Source organism: Verticillium alfalfae, genomic scaffold, assembly GCF_000150825.1.
Source record: "Verticillium alfalfae VaMs.102 supercont1.1 genomic scaffold, whole genome shotgun sequence".
In the NCBI taxonomy this organism is placed as follows: domain Eukaryota; kingdom Fungi; phylum Ascomycota; class Sordariomycetes; order Glomerellales; family Plectosphaerellaceae; genus Verticillium; species Verticillium alfalfae.
In genome coordinates this window covers 3,923,196-3,941,122 of record NW_003315038.1, presented here as the reverse complement: position 1 = coordinate 3,941,122, position 17,927 = coordinate 3,923,196, and the positions used below count along the sequence as shown (strand labels likewise).

Sequence of the window (17,927 nt, the reverse complement as noted above, 5' to 3'; positions counted from 1 at the left end):
AATTCTGGTCATAAGCCTTATCGCCTCAATCCTCTAGGTTTTCTTGTCGTGATCCGTGTCGGGGCCGTCAAGACTGTGGGGTGCGTTGCCCTGCCACCCCATTCATGTTGGCTCTTCGCGTACCTGCGTCTGATGCTGACCGTGATCGCTTCAGTCCCACTGCCCGGCAAACACCCTGAGTCATCGTTGACCTCGGCCTCTATCTTCTGCACACAGGTCCTTCCAGTATCGGTCAGATTTCCCAGTGTTCACTTTCCTTGAGCCCAAATAAGAGGATTCCGCGTCAGCACCTGCGCGTTTCCTCCCACGAACCCAGCGCCCCCTTGGCAACGAGGCATGTTGCAGCACAAAGCAATGAGGGGAAGGCGCGCGTATTTGGCGCGCCGCCCCCCTGCGACGCGAGTCGACCAACCGTGGACAATGTCCACGATGAATCTCTCCCAGAGTTGGCGGCCAGCCGCATCTTCCGATGACAAGACTTCTGGGGTCAACAAAAGCAAGTACGCCTCGAATTGCAGGTGGGTGCTTGATGCGGGATGAGAAGAGAGACACGACTCAAGAGAGAGTGCTGAGAAGGCTCTGTCGAAATTAAAGAATATCGTTTCGGCTGGCGTGTAACCCTTGCTGTTTTGAACAGGAGCATTGGCACACTGTTGTTGCAGGAAACAGATGGCTTCGGAATCGGCAGCAAAGTTGATCAAATGGAGGGCCGAGTTTCCATTTCCGTCGAGAGCGTCCATCTTGACATTGCCTGACTGTAGGCATGCTTCCATTGGCCCCATACGCCCCCATTCAGCCGCGACGTGGATCAGAGAATAATCAGAAGCTTGCAGATAGGAGGGTTCAGTCTTGCAAAAGGCGAGGAGCTTGTCGAGACAAAAGTTGGCACGGCGGTGGAGCGCCTCGCCCCAAATGTCAGTAGGGCCATCCGGATCGACTTTGGTGAGCTCAAAGAGAACGTGGATCATGGCCTGAGCAGTTGGCGTGCGGCCGCCACGCATGCAGACACCTAAGTTGGTCCTCATGTGTGGGTCGTGTTCCACCAACCACTCCAACATGCCGCGATCGGAATTGGCGGCGCATATATGCCATATGTTCTGACCTTGGTTGTCGACGTCGTTCAGACGAGCACCGTGGCTGACCAGGAAGGCAAGAGTGGAGACAGATTCACAACGCATGACGGGCGTCTGACCCTCGTCGTCTCTGATGTGTATGTCGGCGCCCGAGTCGACGACTGCTTCAATCATGTCTATCGAGTCATCCACGACGAGCGAATGTAAAATCGGTGAACCGTCAGAGGTCCGGATCGAATCAGGCTTCCACCGGGGATCCTGAATCAGCCTCAGAACGACCGGCTCTTCGTAGTGGCGCAACGCTCGTCTGGCAATGTCTAAGAATTCGCAATCCTCAATAAGGGCAACCTGCGTCCTCGCTTTGCCGACCGTCATGTCAAGACACATCTTATTCATGACATCCCAGAGACCATTGAGAACCTCAGATGCATGGACCTCCTCGAATTCGGGGAGAACTGTGTCGAATAGATAAGGCAGAGTTGTACTGAGAAATGCTTTCGCGCGTTCGGAGTCTGGGGCACCCCACGGGACTTGGCTGTAAGATGCGTCCATTATGACTTCCGGTAAGCTTTCGAGATGCTCAAGAGAGAAGAAGTGCTGATACAGTTCAGTCGACCCCAGACGCAGGCAGACAAGAAAGATCAAGTTTGGTAACGAAAGCGGGGCCAGGTCACTGTCAGACTCGACGTCGGTCCAGCACATGCTATTCTCGAACGCATAGAGAGTGTCCATCTGAGCGATGCTGGGACATGGCCACTGGACCATGTTCACAGGACTGTCCTTTTGGGCTAGCAATGCCATCGGCCCTATAAGAGCACAGTAGTATGGCGTCCCGAGTGGGCTTGGCAGGTTCTCGTCGACATTTTGTCCGATCAAATGCTTGCATACCTGTGCGAGACCGAGGGCAGCAGCGACGTGCAGCGGAGAGACAGAAGATTCGATGATGGTGGAGATGAGGACCAACAGGGATCGTTCTGGCGCTGTACTAGTCCCGAGGCCATAGATCTCGGGGTAGCTCTGCTGGCAGTACTCCAAGATCCAGTGCTGGAAGTTGCATGCCTTTTCCGCATGGAACAAGCGCAAGATTCGATCCCCGAGCTGCGGCCAGTACTGTTCCGCGTAGCCTAACCAGGTTATACAGCCTTTGGAGTAGGAAGGAAAGTCAGTATTCCTTCTCAGGACCAACTGCCTATAGTCGTACAGACAACCAACCTTTTGGTCGAATCTGGAGCTCAATATCAGGTCCAAAGATGCCTTGACTTCCTCCAAAGAGTCTGCCGACTCCTGCTCTGTCTGGGGGCCCTGAAACAGGTATGCTGGCGCTGTCCAGGTGCTCCTGGAACTGGACCGAGAGACACTTGACAAAAGCAACGAAGGTCTGCGCCTGTTGAGCAATGTCGAGGTGGATGCAGAGTGCTTGGAGCGTTTTCAAGACGTCCTGGGCGGGCTGTTGGGTGGACACCTGCCAGCCAGAGAGGGCTTGTTTGCAGGCCTCTACGTGGGCGAGATCGGCCGTCCACCCCGGGTTACCAAGCGACTCCAAATGTTTCTGGCTCGGGTTCTTCAGGTCTTCGATCAGCATTAATGCTGTGTGCAGCTTTCCCGACGCGGCGCGAAGGAAAGTCTTGATAGGCAGATTAAGATGGTCCTGTCTAGAGAGCAAAATTTGGTGCGAGGACTTGACGAGATCCTGGACGCCAGACAGCTTCTCGACGAGCAAATCGACTGATGGCGAGTTTTGGTGGTCCATTTTGACGGTTCAATTGTTGATGGTGATGGGCATAAATGAGTGAGGCGATAGATATTGTTTGTCAGGTGATGTGTGTGTCGCGGCCTGGTGAGGGGGGACACGAGCCTGCGAAGAGCGCTGATGTTTGCTGATGATGATCATGAGGGCCGGTCACCGTTGAACCATGCATGATATGAAGCTGCGCCTTTGTTCGATGGGGGATACGGGGATCCAGTGTTTGGCTTCAATGGTGCGCGTCGAGATGAGAGCTTCCCATCATCGTCGTAGCCGTATTGCAAGGCTGAGCAGAGACGAGCAACTTCGTTTGGTTTGCAAGCGTGTGCGCGTGTGCGTCAAGAATCTGGAACAGGCAGAAGAAAGCTTACCTAAGACACACACAAGGTTCGGTGAAGGATCGTTGACAGGGTGGGCAAGGTGGGGTCCGGCCTTGACCGATGATGAGGTAAGTCAACCGAGGTTTCGCCGTCTAGGTCTTCAGAGGCTTCTGGCATCTCCACTGGCCCCCAAGCGCGAGGAGTCCTGTGCTTCATGGAAGGAGGGGATCAGTGCGGTCCTCCCCTTCTTCCCGTGGCATGAATTCATTGCAACATCACCGTCTCAGACACGACCAGTTCATCCAATGCATCAGTATCCGAACCACCCGAACCCCCGGCCGTGTTCCATCGAATGCAATCTCTCGGCAACTTGACTTTCAAGCGGCGTGCATGTCATGATGGTCTCCTCGTGTTGGCAGACAAATCGGTGCATTGCAATGCGCACCGTTTACCTCCTCCAGACCACACGCACATGGTGGTACGTTGAGGAAGTCAGACGCCAGCGTTGAGTCGCAAGCCAGCCACTACTCTCGATTTAGTCTTTTCTCTCTCTCTTGTGTTCAGCGTCGGCTTCGCGCCAAGCCTGTATGGCCCGAACGACCTGTGCGCAGCGCTATCTCAACTAGCATACCGTGGCGGGAGATCGCCAGAGTCCTCTTCTGTCGATCAGCCCCAAGGTCTACCAAGGCAACCCCTGCGTGGTGCGTCCCAATCGGTCTTTGCCCATTTGCCCATCGATCGGTGCTCGGTTCTCTCTGTGCCATTCCCACCGCTCATCACTCACCACCCCCAGACAACGAAATCTTGCGATTCTGGCATGGCCTGGCGGAGTCTTGCCTGGGGTCTTTGGATGGCAGGGGCTGAGACATGGAGTCGTTCGGCGACCAACGCGCGAGACCGACGGCCACAAGCAATTGCGATCATGGGTCCAGAAGGACAACCTCCACCTGGACGATCGACCAACAGTCCGTAGCTTGCGTTCGATTCAGCGGTCAACGAAGCAACAGAGTCGACAGCATCTATACAGCTGGCACCAACAACACGACAAGTGAAGGCATCGCTGAGAGCCCGGCGTCGCGCCAGTGGCCACTGCAGCACGACAAAGGTCGAGCCTACGCAAGGTGGCTCGACGAGCCTACGAGCGGCTCGAGTCCTTTTTTCACCTTCAGTCGGCTGAGCGTCCTGTGACGACCTAAGCCGCCTGGTCGTACACCGCTCCGCTCCTCCCAAACACCCAGCCTGTAATGACAGCCCCCGTGTTGGGGTTACCCCTGGACTAACGACGCAGGCAACTGTCGCACCGACCCTCAGAACGATCCACTCCACCACCTGACGACCCGATAGCGCCGTGCTAGTAGCTCCACGTTCGTCGCGGCCCGTTGACATGTTCTCGACAGGTCAGTCCTCGCCCATGCTCGACACGGGCTACGCTCTCCAATCGAGCATGGCACGAGTCGTGACCCCTCCTCTTCAGGTCGGCCAGTTACGTTACATAACATGGACGAGTCCGCCCCTCATTCTCATTGAACTGCTCACTCTCAATGTCGTGCACCCTTCCCACCGACCTGCTTTCTCATTTGTCTCGATCGATCCGGCGACACGGAAACAGTATGGACTCTTCTCGGTAACGTCCGGATACACTCGAACCCCATAGGACTTCAGCAAACCTCAATGTCGGCACGACTTTGCTGATCATACCGCTCCTTCACCCTTCTTCATTTCGTCACCACGCTCTTTACATCTACTTCGCGGCTTTACGCCGAGACCCAAACATGGGCTCTCATTACGACCCTCCTACACCTCCACGAGAGAGATCATCCCCTCGACCCGGCCCTGGTGGTTCTCGGGCACCGCCCGGGCTTTTCATTGACACGCGGAAAGCTAGCCACGCCCGCCCGCGACCCATGGTCGTCTCCCCCCCGCCGACCCCGCGAAGTGGGCGTCCGAATAAGCTCGCCATGCGGCTGAGAAGCAACTCGGGCCTTTCACTACACACCAACGAGGACGCTCTCCGGCGCTACACAGACTACAACTCGGATGGCTCACCCAGATCACCCACATTCGGTCGTGTAGTCTGGGGAAGCATCGACGGCGTGGCGATTAAAAACGAACCAAGCAAGCCCGCCGCTGGCACTCCCGCGCTTCTCACCACCGGAACATCCGAGCAACCTCTCCCTATTCCCGACTTTTGGAGCGATGACACTTTCCAATCAGCTCTCGCCAATCCCCGGATCTGCCGGCGACTTTTGCGATTCGCTCAAACTCGTGGATGTGAGACGGATGTGGAGTTTCTCATGCGTCTGCAATCTTACTCAAGCTCCCTTGAACAGTTCATCGCAGAGGTGGCGACTGTGCCCTCACCAACCAACTTGCCATTTCCTGTTGCCAAGTCTCTCAACAGTGACATGAAGCATCTCAACACGGCTGTTTTGCCTGGACTCGAGAGCATCTTCGCCGAGTCCAAGTTCTGCGTGGAGCGCAGGGTCTGGAAAGACCTGTACCCATCTTTTGTCCGGCACCAGCTGGCCTCCTGTGCAGGCTCGGCTTTCACCTGCGAGGAAGGGCTACGTACAAATGGATATCCCGGCCTCGGCGACGCATTCTGTCTCATGAGTGCACAGGCTGCGGACAGCTCTGTCATCTCAGCCTCCGACGGCTTCCTCACGGTCACGGGCTACGGAAGACAAGAGGCAGTCGGTCGGCGCTACGACTTCCTCCATGGCTCGCATACTGACAGGACTGCCCTGAGACGGATGCGGGAGGCTGTCTCTCGGGGAGAAGCATTTTGCGAGCTCATGCTCAACTATAGACGAGACAGCTGGCCTTTTTGGAACCTTCTGTATCTGCTTCCCCTGACTACCACGGACGGGACAGTGCGGCATTACCTCGGCGGGCACATCAACGTGTCTGAGACAATTGGCAGCCAAGACGACATTGTTCGCGTTTTGAGCCACGACCCTGCGGATCTGGATCAAGTTGAATACAGCAGGCTCATGCAGGATCCTTCCCTCGGACGTCGACTCAGTACCCGGGACTGCAAAGCAGACAGGCGATCGAGCGTACGTCAGCGCAGCGGAAGCAATGCGACAAAGGGCTTCTTCAAACAATTCAAGAAGGCCCCCACATCTCAGGCATACAAGCAAGCCCCAGACTCACCCACGCTTTCGTCAGCAAGCACGTTGAATCTGAACATATTGCCGACTTCGGAGGATCTCTATTCGCGCTACATCGTCTTGCAGCATGCGCGGTCTTCCCGAGCCCCGTCACCCGGTTCTGATAAGGAGAAATCATGGCGACTTGACATCGCGTTCGCATCACAGGATGCCCTGGCTTTTTTAGGCATCGACCAAACTGTACAAGCCGTCACCCGGCAGGACATTTTCACCGTGCTAGCTGAGCACGCACAGTCGCCATCCGTGACGAAGAGTTTCCGCAATACTGTTCGCGAGCGCGTGCTGAGGGACGGCAGGCAAGCTGTCCTTGGCATTGTGAAGCATCGCCCCAATCATCGGCGCAAGCAGAGCCTCGTCGGTGGGTTCACTGGCCGCCCCAAGGATGAGACCAGGGAGGCGCCCAGGGAGAAGAAGCACAGCCGGCCGGGAAGCCGATCTGGGTTCGCGAGCTTTGTGGGGGTTGAGACGCCGAAGGCAGATGGCGTGATGAGCTACTGGACCCCCTTGAAAGATGGGGCAGGCGTGGTCGACTGGATCGTCGTCATGTTGACGCCCTCCTGAACCCGGCCGTGTGCCTTGATTGGATCGGACGACTTCCTGTATCATGTTTGTATGACTTAACGATGTATAAGATTTATTTTGCTGTATAGCTAGTTGCTTCAGAATTGTACCTAATTGTTGACCTCGTGGTCTATTTCTTCTATTCCCTTTAGCTTATGCGCACCTTCGTGGAGCAAGACGTTGTATGGCAGCGTAAGATCTAGTGTTATTAACCTGTATTATTCGAGGTTTGTAATGCATCGTTATCGTTGTTGCGTCAATGCCGACAACACACCCCTTATTCTCGAAGGGGGGCTCACCAAAAGACGCATATGATTCTCTGTCGCCTGTTTCCCCGAGATTATGGACAGGCCATACTGCCGCCAAGCTGGACGATGGAGTATTTTCATGCGGCTGGTCCCTAGGCTCCTTTTTCGGAGCCAAGTTCCTGCCGCCATGCGCGCAGAAAGCGGAACGCATCCCCATAACCAGATTCTTAGTTCTCAATATCAATGTGCGTCTGTGATTCACGTCCTTTCAGTGTGATTGTCACTCCAATTCTTTATCAAGGTTGACTAGTCCTTATATTTAGCAAGGGACGTTTCTAGCATGGATCGAGAGCGTGGCTATCCCCATCTGTGATACTTTCGGCTCTTCCAGCCGTAACTCAATGAACAACGCATGCTGCTTCAAAAACTCTGCGCCTTGCTTGATCTTGTGAAGCCTTGATTAGATGGTGCCATGAATGCATGAGACGTGGACCTCATGAGATCAACACAAGGACAGCGGCTCGGGTTGTGAGAGGAAAGTTTTCGGGGAGAGGCAAGATCTGGCCCGGACCTGAGTTGCTGCTACAGTCTTAAACTGTGCAGAGGCTGTATCAATCATAATCTATATCACCCGCAAAGTATGTTCTACCACCCGTTTGAAGCATTGTCCCTTACTTTTACTTTCGGATTTATACTCATGCTATCACAATTCCTCGCGCCTGTCCTGCTAACTAAAAGAGTATGCCACTTGCATAAATGACATGAATAGAAATTTCGTCTGTTGTCTGATCTCATGAGACAAAGCTCATAGATTTGATCTCAGGTCCTGCTAAAGTACTGCGCGATATGGTGGAGGGAGTATAGCACTTGTGGGAATGTAGATGTCAGAGCAGGTCATTGAGCACAGTGAGGATATCTTCCGCGGTTAATTTTAGGTACGGGCTGGAATATATTTAAAATCTGGTCCTTCGCAGCCCATGCATACATTCTCTCGTGGTCCCAAGCCCCCAAGCTGGTCCCCTGTCCCGTGTCTTCACAAGTGCCCGACGAGAGAGGTCGATCGATGGCAGGGAAGTGCGTTCTGGGTTTAGTTTGGTGGCAAGCTAGGATGCGGTGGCTTTGGCCAGGAGTTTGAGCGATCGAGTGACAACAGACTCGCGAATCCTCAGTCAAGAAGGGATCGATTTCAAAGCCAGTAACACCACAACGTTGATTCAACCTTGGCAACAGAGTCTGGTTCAGAAGAAAGCGTCAAGCTGTTTCATAAATCACTGAGGCCATATCTCTGGAGCTTTAACCCTAAACCACTCCCAATATCTACCATTGCACACCATGAAACGTCGTTTGACAATCGATTCCTCTTTAACCCCGCGTTGAGCCAGGAATTACCCTTTCGATCAAGCTGATGTGGATGGCTGGCTTGATGGGCATGAGCCGCAAGAAAGGAAATTTATGCATGCACCATGACTTCAATTTGCAAAGCGCCACATACCTGCCTATACAGAGGGCTACAAAGTCCAGGCTAGCTGCTTTTACTTGAATATCACCACTTCATCGTCATCGAATGCACCAACTTTTTTACCCCCATAACGTCATGTCAATCAACCAACAGCGACATTAGGCTGGCTGCATTGAGGCGGTCGAAATCGAGAACATGTCTAGTTACGCCTCCAAGCACATCGACCACATTGAACAGTACTTCAATTCAGCCGCCATGGTTTGTGCAGATTTCGTAACGACTCATAGTCTGTCAAAAGAAATTTCAGCATCAAGACGTTGTGCTTCATCCCAGATCACGTGTTGATTGGTCCCCTGATTCTCCCTAAGACACGGTACAAATGATCGGCGGACCCTGCAGGTCTCCCGTTCCCACCCGCACCTCACGGCTTGCGATAAGGTTCGTCTGCCCAGCCCTTCGAGCGTCGAGCGTGGGCAGTAAAAATGCAGCGCATGTAGATCGCGTAAACGTGTGTCGTTCTGAGTTCAAAACACGTAAACGTGTTGATGCGTGGGAAGACCCCTTATTTGCCGGCGGCAGCAGAACCTCCACGGCTTGCGCGTACTACAACTCCATGGGACACCGTGACAATGCAGCTGCTCTGCACATCTGCGAGAAGAAATCTCAGCTTACCGGTGTATGGGAGGATTCCGCACGCATGACAAACATTGAAGGCCTAAATAAGGCCTAAATATCGCGAGTGGGAGAACGGTGCCGGCTAGGCTGTAACCGCTTGGCGGCAAGCAACCTGCCACCTCGAAGCTGGGGTTTCTTCTGCTAAAAGCCCGCATGGACAAATGCGCCAAGTGCTGAATTTCTTCTTCACCGAACTGGATGCGTCTGCAAGAAAAGGCCAACAGCATGACCTGCCTCGCGTGGGGAAACAAGCGCCCAACGCTTGAGAAATGTGCTAATTCGTTGGCGGCTGGTGGCTCAATGAATGCGGAAGGTGTGCCGACCAAATGTCTCAGAGATTCAGATGGAAGCCATGTACGACAATGCCTTATGGGTGTGTCTTAAGATACGTTGCAAGACCGTTCTGGCCCCGGGCATTATCGACCGGTTAGATTGATCCGAAAGACGCTTATGCTCGACAAGTATGGAACGCGGGTGGTGCCCGCGACAACTGGTAGTGGTGCCGTAAACGGCCAACCGCGATTGAGTTTTTGACAGGTCCTAATTTTCAAGACCGAGATCGAGGCCGTCCCAGAGGGCAACGAATCACGCTGTGGTCGTGAATACCGTTCTCAGAACTTTTCTTGTTGCCGCTCTTCTTGTCGGATATCAGACCCGAGACAAGACCGTAGAGGAGGATCTTCTTGAAGACAATGGACGGAGGAGTTCCGAAAATCTAAGGCCAAGCTTGCAGGCTCGTAGGATTACGGTGCCCCGGAGCACGGGTCGATCGCATGCGGATTGAGCTGGCCGGGCCGGTCCCCCCATGGAGCGAAAGACTACTACACGGGTAGACAGTGTGATTTTCACTACGCGTCATGGGGCACGGTGATATCCAGACGAGTTTATCAACAGCACAGTCACGACCTCTCGACTAAGGCATCGTTGAATGAGCCTGACAAAGGTAGGAGACCTTAGGTAGGTAACCAGCAAAGTACAGGATTGATTGAAGCAAGACACTGGTGACTTAGTCAGCTGCTGCTGCCCGGGTGATGAGGCGGCAGCTATCGGAAGCCGGTCCTATTATTCTGCAATCATTCTAGAGGTGCTCGGCATTGTTGGTGCTAACGAGGTTTCGTGTATTGGAATTTCAGTGTCTCGGCACATTGGACCCTGGAGATGTGTGGCTGAACTTAATCACGACGCCACGAATGCCCAAGATGCAACATTTCTTATCGTCAAGCACCGAATCTGTATTGATGTAGTCCAAGCAAGCCATCGAGTATGAACGCTTGTGAACGCCACGCCAGGAACCACATCGTTCCTGGATTCATTGAGGGGTACACGACATGCATTCACCGCAAACACTCTTGGGCAAAAGGAGAAGGAGATCCCATCAAACCCGAGGTCCAAGATCTCGGCCTGCAACGTAAAAGCCCAAGCCAGAGGAATGCTTGTCGTGAAGCTCGTTATGGACAGCTTGTAGCATATGGGAGAAATGCCAAGGCCCGACGGCGATGAGGTGGTCAATATCAAGAGCAAGAGTGATTGCCAAGACTCTAGGGAGTGGCGAGGTGATCCGTTGCCTGACGATAGGAGGGAGTGATCTAGCGTGGTCGAGTCTGCAGAGATGTGTCCGATAACCCGGTGGATCGAGATACAGATTCTGAACAGACAAGGGAATTGTGACCTGTCATTACATCTCCTGCACCCAAAATGCCTTGTGCAGACCTAGGGGTCTCACAGCACAGACACCCGACCCCAGACACCCACTTTGCACTGGAGACGGCTCCTCCCCCAGTGCGTCTTAGCCCAGGCCGAGCTGTTGACGGCGGAGGGAAGCACTAAACGTTTTCAATCAACCCTCATCACTGCTGTGTAGCATGGTGAAAGAACTCGGCCCGATGAGCACTGGGCGAGACGGACTGGATAGATGCCGGCCAAGTGCGGGGGGTGTTTTCAGCACCTTCGTCAATACCTATATGGGTGAAGAAAAGCTAGCGGGGTTCATGCAAGCTCAAAGTAGGGTTTCCGAGGTGCAGACGAATGGTTTGCAGTACTCTACGGCCAGATATCATGATCAGAAGTCCTAGACCCTGTGAGTTGAGCAGGAAGTCTCCTCGTGACTTGTTGACCAGCACCTTGCACTCAACATCATATGACAGTATCAGGGCGAAATAGTAGTCTGGCACGGGACCTGACCACCCTTCAGAGTATCGTCTGAATGCATGGCTGCAGAATCGGGTTGTTCAGAAGCAATATTCAATACCATGGTGATCAAAGCGGTGGAGTCGCCAATTGGCCGAGATGGTTCAGTGACAGCTCTGATCTAGACCTTTTTGGTTCGTCCGCAAACACATTGTGGATGGGCGGGCTGGGTGGCGCAGGGGCAAACTTCCATTGAACGCCACCTCGCTCCTACTACCTTTGGACGTCGCAAACGTGCTCTAGGGTCAAGAGAGAGAAACAAAGGCAACAGCCCCAAGGCATACTGGATAGTATGGTGCTGCTGATCCAGCATAGATGCAGTTGAGGGTTGTATGTATGGCTGTACTACTTGGGATAGGAGACAGCCAGTGGATGTTGGGATCGACACAGTCCGTGGAGCATGGTGTCGAGACAGAAAAGTTTGGACCCTCGAGACTCGGAAAACCCTTGTTGCCCTGTTTCTGGATGCTGGCAGCCGCCGGAAGACAATCATCCGGCTTGCAGTGCCAGTGGCAGAATTGGCAAGAATGCATGTCTCACTGAGCAAATTCGATGCTGAAACAGAACGGACTGTCACCCATTAGAGCACGCCAGGCAGCTCTGTTGTTGCTGATGAGTCAGCTCCTCTGGCATGCGGGTTGTAGTTGTAATGGGTCCATTGTGTTATGTCTGTCGTTCATTGGCAGACGCCCCACAGTTCGGCTCCTCATTTCTTCAAATCGCCCCTTCCCAATGAATTGTGGTGGGGAAGGAACCCCTGGACCCCTAACCTGCCTTGCCTGCCTGCTCACCCGGGTTCTGGGCTCAAGGCTTGGGTCCAACGACAAGTCAGGGACAGCAAAACCACCGCGAACGCTGCGTCCGAGATCAACCACCTGTGATTGGAACTCCAACCATCTCTCCCTGGCATCCAGCGATTGGCATCTAGGCGATTGGCATTTAGGCGATCAATGGACGCATTGAAACCGTCAGGGCCAACCACACACCCCGCTCAACATGGGCGACTCCATGATTGTATCACAGCTTACAACATCCCCAACACCGCCGCTCTACCAAATGCAGCGGCCTCCTGCCCAAGCCTGCCGCTCTTCTTGTACGACTTGGACCCAAAATGATGTTCACACCCCTCCTTGCTGGGCAGTCAACCGGATTACGACAATAGAATGCGGACAGGTTGTACTGGATCAGGCATTTCCAGGAGGTGACACCAGTGTCTTGGAACAGCCGAGTCCTCGAGTGCCAAGCGGCGCCTAGCCCAGCAGCTGATGGTCCAGTACCCAAGTCGAGCATGTGTATCCAACGGTGGCTGCAGTATGGCAACGATACTGTCCAGTCTGACTTCTCTGCTCCTACCCTTTGTAGCACCACCGCTTTCGGGCTTGCGGCAGAGAACGGAGCTCGCTGGTCTTATCAATCTACCGAGACTAGTCACTAACATGTCTTGAGTATAGGGCTAACATTGCTTGGGTTCTTCTTCTTCAACAGATCAAGACTTGTTTAACATCGGCCGCAAACGACAGGATGAGAAGGGCGCGATAGCTGCCACTCCCCGAAGCATTCCCCCTTTGCCTGCGATGGACAGGGGCCAATATAGCTGTACCTCGGGATAACTTCAACGTGTTTTTCTTCGAATGCAGTCATGCAGCTCGAGGGCTCGACGTCGATCCTCGCTACATTCCTCTGCCGACTTGTGGGTGCAGGTCGGTGCTCCCCCGAGGATAGACATCCCCGGGTTCTGGGCCTGGGCCTGTGGCATATGCAAAGGTAGTCATGGAAAACGCCTCATGAGAAACGCCGCATGAGGAAATGGCCGGCTGCGATCACCAACTCGATATTGGGTTGTTCCTGGTTCTATATAGAGGCATGGCGTATCTTTCTTTCGATCCCGGCGTTTCTCTCCGACTCCAACCAACAACAGAGCATCGACACAGCTCCTCGACAACATGAGCAACCACATCAGCTGGCTTGGTCTGGCGGCCTTGTCATCCATCGCGGGTTTGCCTCTTGCTGATGCCCGCGCCCTTATCAAAGACAATGGAGCGGCCGACAACGACAGCAACCTGCTCCTCACCCGTGGCGAACATGATGACACATGTTCTTCGGTCATAATCAACATCGACCCCGACCGCTATGGCTGCGGACCCGGACAGCTTTCCGTACTCGATACATGTCAGGACCTCGTCTTCGGCTCAGACCCGCTTAGTTGTGCTGGCAAAAAGTGCCTGCCTGGCCAGTGGTGTGACGAAGATGTCTGCCGCTCGATCCAGGTCCTCACAAGCCCTCTCCAGTGTGGCCCTGCCAAAGAAGACTGTGGCAGCAACCAGGTCTGCGTCAACGGCGTCGTGCAGCCCATCGACACTGGATTCGACGGCACGAGCTGCGGAGCTGAAGGCTCCAATAAGACTGCTTGCAACCCTGGCTGGGCTTGCTACGAAAATTCATGTACACCCATCACTATCGGATCCAATGGCTGTGGCTCGAAGGACACCGAGTGCGCCTACGAGCACCTCATCATTGGTACTGACTCAACCCACTGCGGCTCCAACGAGACCGCATGCGACTCTGGAAGTCTCTGCGTCTTTTCCGAATGCTTGCCCCTGGACTTAGGAGCCGGGGAGACATCTGATGACGTCGCTCCTGGCAGCATCTGCTACGATGGCGAAATCATTCCCATTCACATCAGCACAGATAACACCACCTGCGGTGAACCAGTTGCACACTGCGAGCCTGGCTCGGTCTGTGTTTCTGGCGTCTGTATCAGCGACTTGTACGATCCCAGTTGCGGCCATGGCGACAAGCCTGGGTCTGGCGGCGCTGCTGGCGGCAACTCCAAGCCTCACCATGACGGCAATCGCAAGCCTGTTCACGGTGACCGACCCTCAAACACCATCTGGAGGCCTGCGCCACTCTGCCCACCTGGCAAGGTTCAAGCCGGCCATCTCTGCGTCGATGTCTTTGGAGACGCCAAAGACTGCTCCGGTAAACCATGCTCCTCCAGCTCACTCTGCTGCCGGGGACGCTGTATTGACTTCGACGTTGGATCTGACGCGTCCGATTGCGATGGGAAGTGCGGCGACGGCTACTTCTGCTACGACAAGGAGTGCTATCCTTCCGAAATTGAGCCCGTCCTGCAGTGCGGCTCGCAGCAGTGTGCTCCTCACCAGGCCTGCCTGGGTGGTAAAGTCTGTCTCGACGTCACGGGCGATCCACAGAGTTGCGAGAACAGCGAGCCATGCCCCGCAAACAACGTGTGCATACTCGGAAGCTGTGTCTCCGTCGACACTGGCGAGGATCCCAATGCGTGCGGACCCAAAGCCCTGAAGTGCCCTCCTGGCACTCTTTGCTTGGACTCCGAGTGCATCTCTGCCGGCATCCCGGGTTTCCCTGGCGGACCTGGCCGGCCCGGCGGATCCGGCGAAGCTGGCAAGCCTGGCGGTTCGGGCGGGCGTTGGCACCCCTGGCGGAAAGCCTGGTCCCGACGAGTCTGAGTGCAGCCCCCCCTGCGGCGACGATTCTCTCTGTATCGCCAAGGAGTGCCGCGTTCTTGGGGATCCCGATAACTGCTTCAGGGACTCTGCCCGACTTAAATCTCGACAGACCTCGTCGTCATCTATCCAATGTACGTCTTCTGAGACCTGTCTCGACGGCGAGTGCGTGCCTGTCGAAGGTCCTGGAGCTTGCGGTTCCGACTGCGTGGCTCCCTTCAGCTGTGTTCTCGACTCCTGTGTACGCACTCCACCTACTGGCACGCCAGATGGCTCTGGAAACCCAGGCGAGCCCCTTGCGTGTGGTGCCGACGGCCCCTGCGACGATGGCGAGGTTTGCGTTGACAACAAGACTTGCATCAACCTTGGCACCGATCCCCAGAACTGCGGCACCGTCGACAGACAGTGCCCAGATGCCTCGCCTCTTTGCATTGCGGGCATCTGTCGAGGCGCAGCTCTTCCCCAGTGTGGAGCTGATCCCTGCCTGCCTGATATCGAGATTTGCATCAACAACATTTGCATCAACCCCTCTACCGACTTGAACAACTGCGGTACTCCCGGAAACAAATGCTCCGCCGGTGAAGTCTGCGCAGCAGGTGTTTGCCAGCGTCCTGATGGCCCCAATCCTCCTGGCCAGTGCGGAACTACCGCCTGCGCTCTCGGCGAAATTTGTGTCGATGGAAACACGTGCGTCAACCTGAGCAATGATCCCGATAACTGCTCAACTCCTGGTAACGCCTGTCCCGGCGACCGCCCTCTCTGCCTGACAGGCGTCTGCACCGCATTGCCTCCTGCACAGTGCGGCACCGAGACTTGCGTGGGCAACCAGATCTGTCGCAACAATCTTTGCGTAGACCCTTCTGTCGACGACAACAACTGCGGCCCCGACCTGGTTCAGTGCACCAGCCCTCTTGTTTGCCAAAGTGGCGTCTGCGCACCTCTGACTGGCCCTGACGACCCTGTTACTGGCCCCGGTGATCCTGTGACTGGTCCTGGCAAAGAGGGTGATGCCTGTGGTCTCAACCTGCCCGTTTGTGGCGAACCTCTTCTCTGTCGTGGCGGTAAATGTGCCGTTCTGGGAGAGCCTGGCGGCGAGGGTGACGTCAATGACGCATGTGGACCTGGCCTGCCTCCGTGCCGGAGCTCTTTGAGCTGCCAGAACAACATCTGCTTGCCATCCACTATTCCTCCTGGTGGTGATGATGGCGGCGTGACAGGTGATGCCTGTGGTCCCAACCTACCTCCTTGTGAGAGCACTCTCGTCTGCCAGAATAACATTTGCGCGCCACCTATCAGCGGACCCGGCGATACTGATGGAGGCGAAGCTGGCAACGCTTGCGGCCCCGATCTCCCTCTCTGCAAGACACCGCTTCGATGCCTAAACAACATCTGCCTCGGTCCAGTCACGACTCCCGGCGGCGACGATGGCGGTAACCTCGGCGATGCTTGCGGTCCTGCTCTGCCGCCTTGTCAATCTACCCTTCTGTGTCAGAACGCTGTTTGCCTGCCCCCCATCGGTGGTCCTGGCGATGGTGAAGGCGAGCTTGGAGATGCTTGCGGTGCTGGCTTGCCCCCTTGCCAGTCTACCCTTGAGTGCCAGAACGCCATCTGTCTGCCTCCTAAGCTTGGCTCTGGAGATGATGGTGAAGGCAGCCTCGGCGATGCCTGTGGCTCCGAGCTGCCCCCTTGCGAAGCGAACCTTGAATGCCGCAACGATATTTGCCTTGAGCCTGTCAGCGGCGGCAACGGCGGTGGCGCTCAGGGCGATGCCTGTGGTGAGGGTCTTCCCGCGTGCCAGACCACGCTTGAGTGTCAGAACAACATCTGTCTTCCTGCTATCGACCCCATCGTCGACAACGGTGGCGAGCAGGGCGATGCTTGCGGCGAGAATCTCCCTGCTTGTAACACGGGCCTCGAATGCCAGAATGAAATTTGTCTGCCTCCTATCAACTCCGGCGGCGACAATGGCGGCGAGAACGGTGATGCCTGTGGCGAGGGACTCCCCGAGTGCCAGGCTCCGCTTACCTGCCAGAATGCCATCTGTCTTCCCCAGATCGCTGGCCCCGGAGATGAAGGTCAACAAGGCGATGCTTGCGGCCTCAACCTTCCCATGTGCGAGGCACCACTCACCTGCCAGGGCAACGTCTGTTCGCCTCCCGAGATCGGTATCCCTAGCGGCCCGACTGACGGCTCTGAGGGTGCCAACTGCGGGAGCAACCTGACTCCCTGCCAGTCTCCCTTGACCTGCCAGGCTGGTATCTGTCTCCCTGTCGGTGGTCCCGGGACCGGCGGTCCCGGGGCCCCCTGTGGCGACAATGTCGGTCCTTGCATCTCTCCCCTCACCTGCGAGGATGGTATCTGCCTGTTGCGAGAGGATCCAGGTGACGGCAATCTTGGTGATGAGTGCAGCGCGGACAAGCCTTGCCTCCGACCCCTCTCTTGCGAAGCTGGCATTTGTGTCGGACCTGGAAACCCTGGTGAAGGCGGTCCTGGCGATGCCTGCGGCGCAGAATCTCCTTGCAAGGCTCCTCTTCAGTGCCAGAACGATATCTGCCTCGCGCCCTCCGATGGTGGCGAAGATGCGCCGGGAGGACTGGGAGACGACTGCAACGCTCTCTCGCGCAGCGCCGCTGAGCCCTGTCTTGCTCCCCTCACCTGCGAGAATGGCAAGTGTGCTCTACTGGCCGGCCCTGGTGCTGAGTGCAACGACGACACGCCTTGCCGCAGCCCTCTCGAGTGTCAGTCAAACGTCTGTGTTGCGCCCAATGCAGGAGGCGGCGATGCAGGAGGCCCCGGTGATGCTTGTGACGGCGAGTCGCCCTGCCGTCTTCCTCTCCAATGCCAGGGGGGCAGCTGCGTCAACCCTGGCAACAACAATGATGCATGCGACAACGACAAACCATGCAGGACTCCCCTTACTTGCCAGGAGGGTACCTGTCTTCCGCCCACTGAGCCGGCTCTTTTTTCCCGGCGGGCCTTGTTGTATTCCCTTTTATTTTTTT

General features: G+C 55.5%; 3 protein-coding genes across 3 annotated transcripts; 2 read left to right on the top strand and 1 right to left on the bottom strand.

Annotated features, from left to right (window-relative positions):
* Positions 1-248: 248 nt before the first annotated feature.
* Positions 249-2,823, bottom strand: VDBG_01199 (conserved hypothetical protein; the record flags this gene model as incomplete). Its single annotated transcript, XM_003009470.1, has 2 exons — positions 249-2,215; positions 2,286-2,823. 2 exons carry the CDS (start codon positions 2,821-2,823, stop codon positions 249-251), a joined length of 2,505 nt encoding a protein of 834 aa, XP_003009516.1.
* Positions 2,824-5,095: 2,272 nt separating this feature from the next.
* On the top strand, positions 5,096-6,871 carry VDBG_01198 (conserved hypothetical protein; the record flags this gene model as incomplete). The annotated part of the gene is made up of 1 exon (XM_003009469.1): positions 5,096-6,871. One exon carries the CDS (start codon positions 5,096-5,098, stop codon positions 6,869-6,871), a length of 1,776 nt encoding a protein of 591 aa, XP_003009515.1.
* A 6,512-nt stretch (positions 6,872-13,383) lies between these two features.
* Positions 13,384-14,928, top strand: VDBG_01197 (predicted protein; the record flags this gene model as incomplete). The annotated part of the gene is made up of 1 exon (XM_003009468.1): positions 13,384-14,928. One exon carries the CDS (start codon positions 13,384-13,386, stop codon positions 14,926-14,928), a length of 1,545 nt encoding a protein of 514 aa, XP_003009514.1.
* Positions 14,929-17,927: the final 2,999 nt, after the last annotated feature.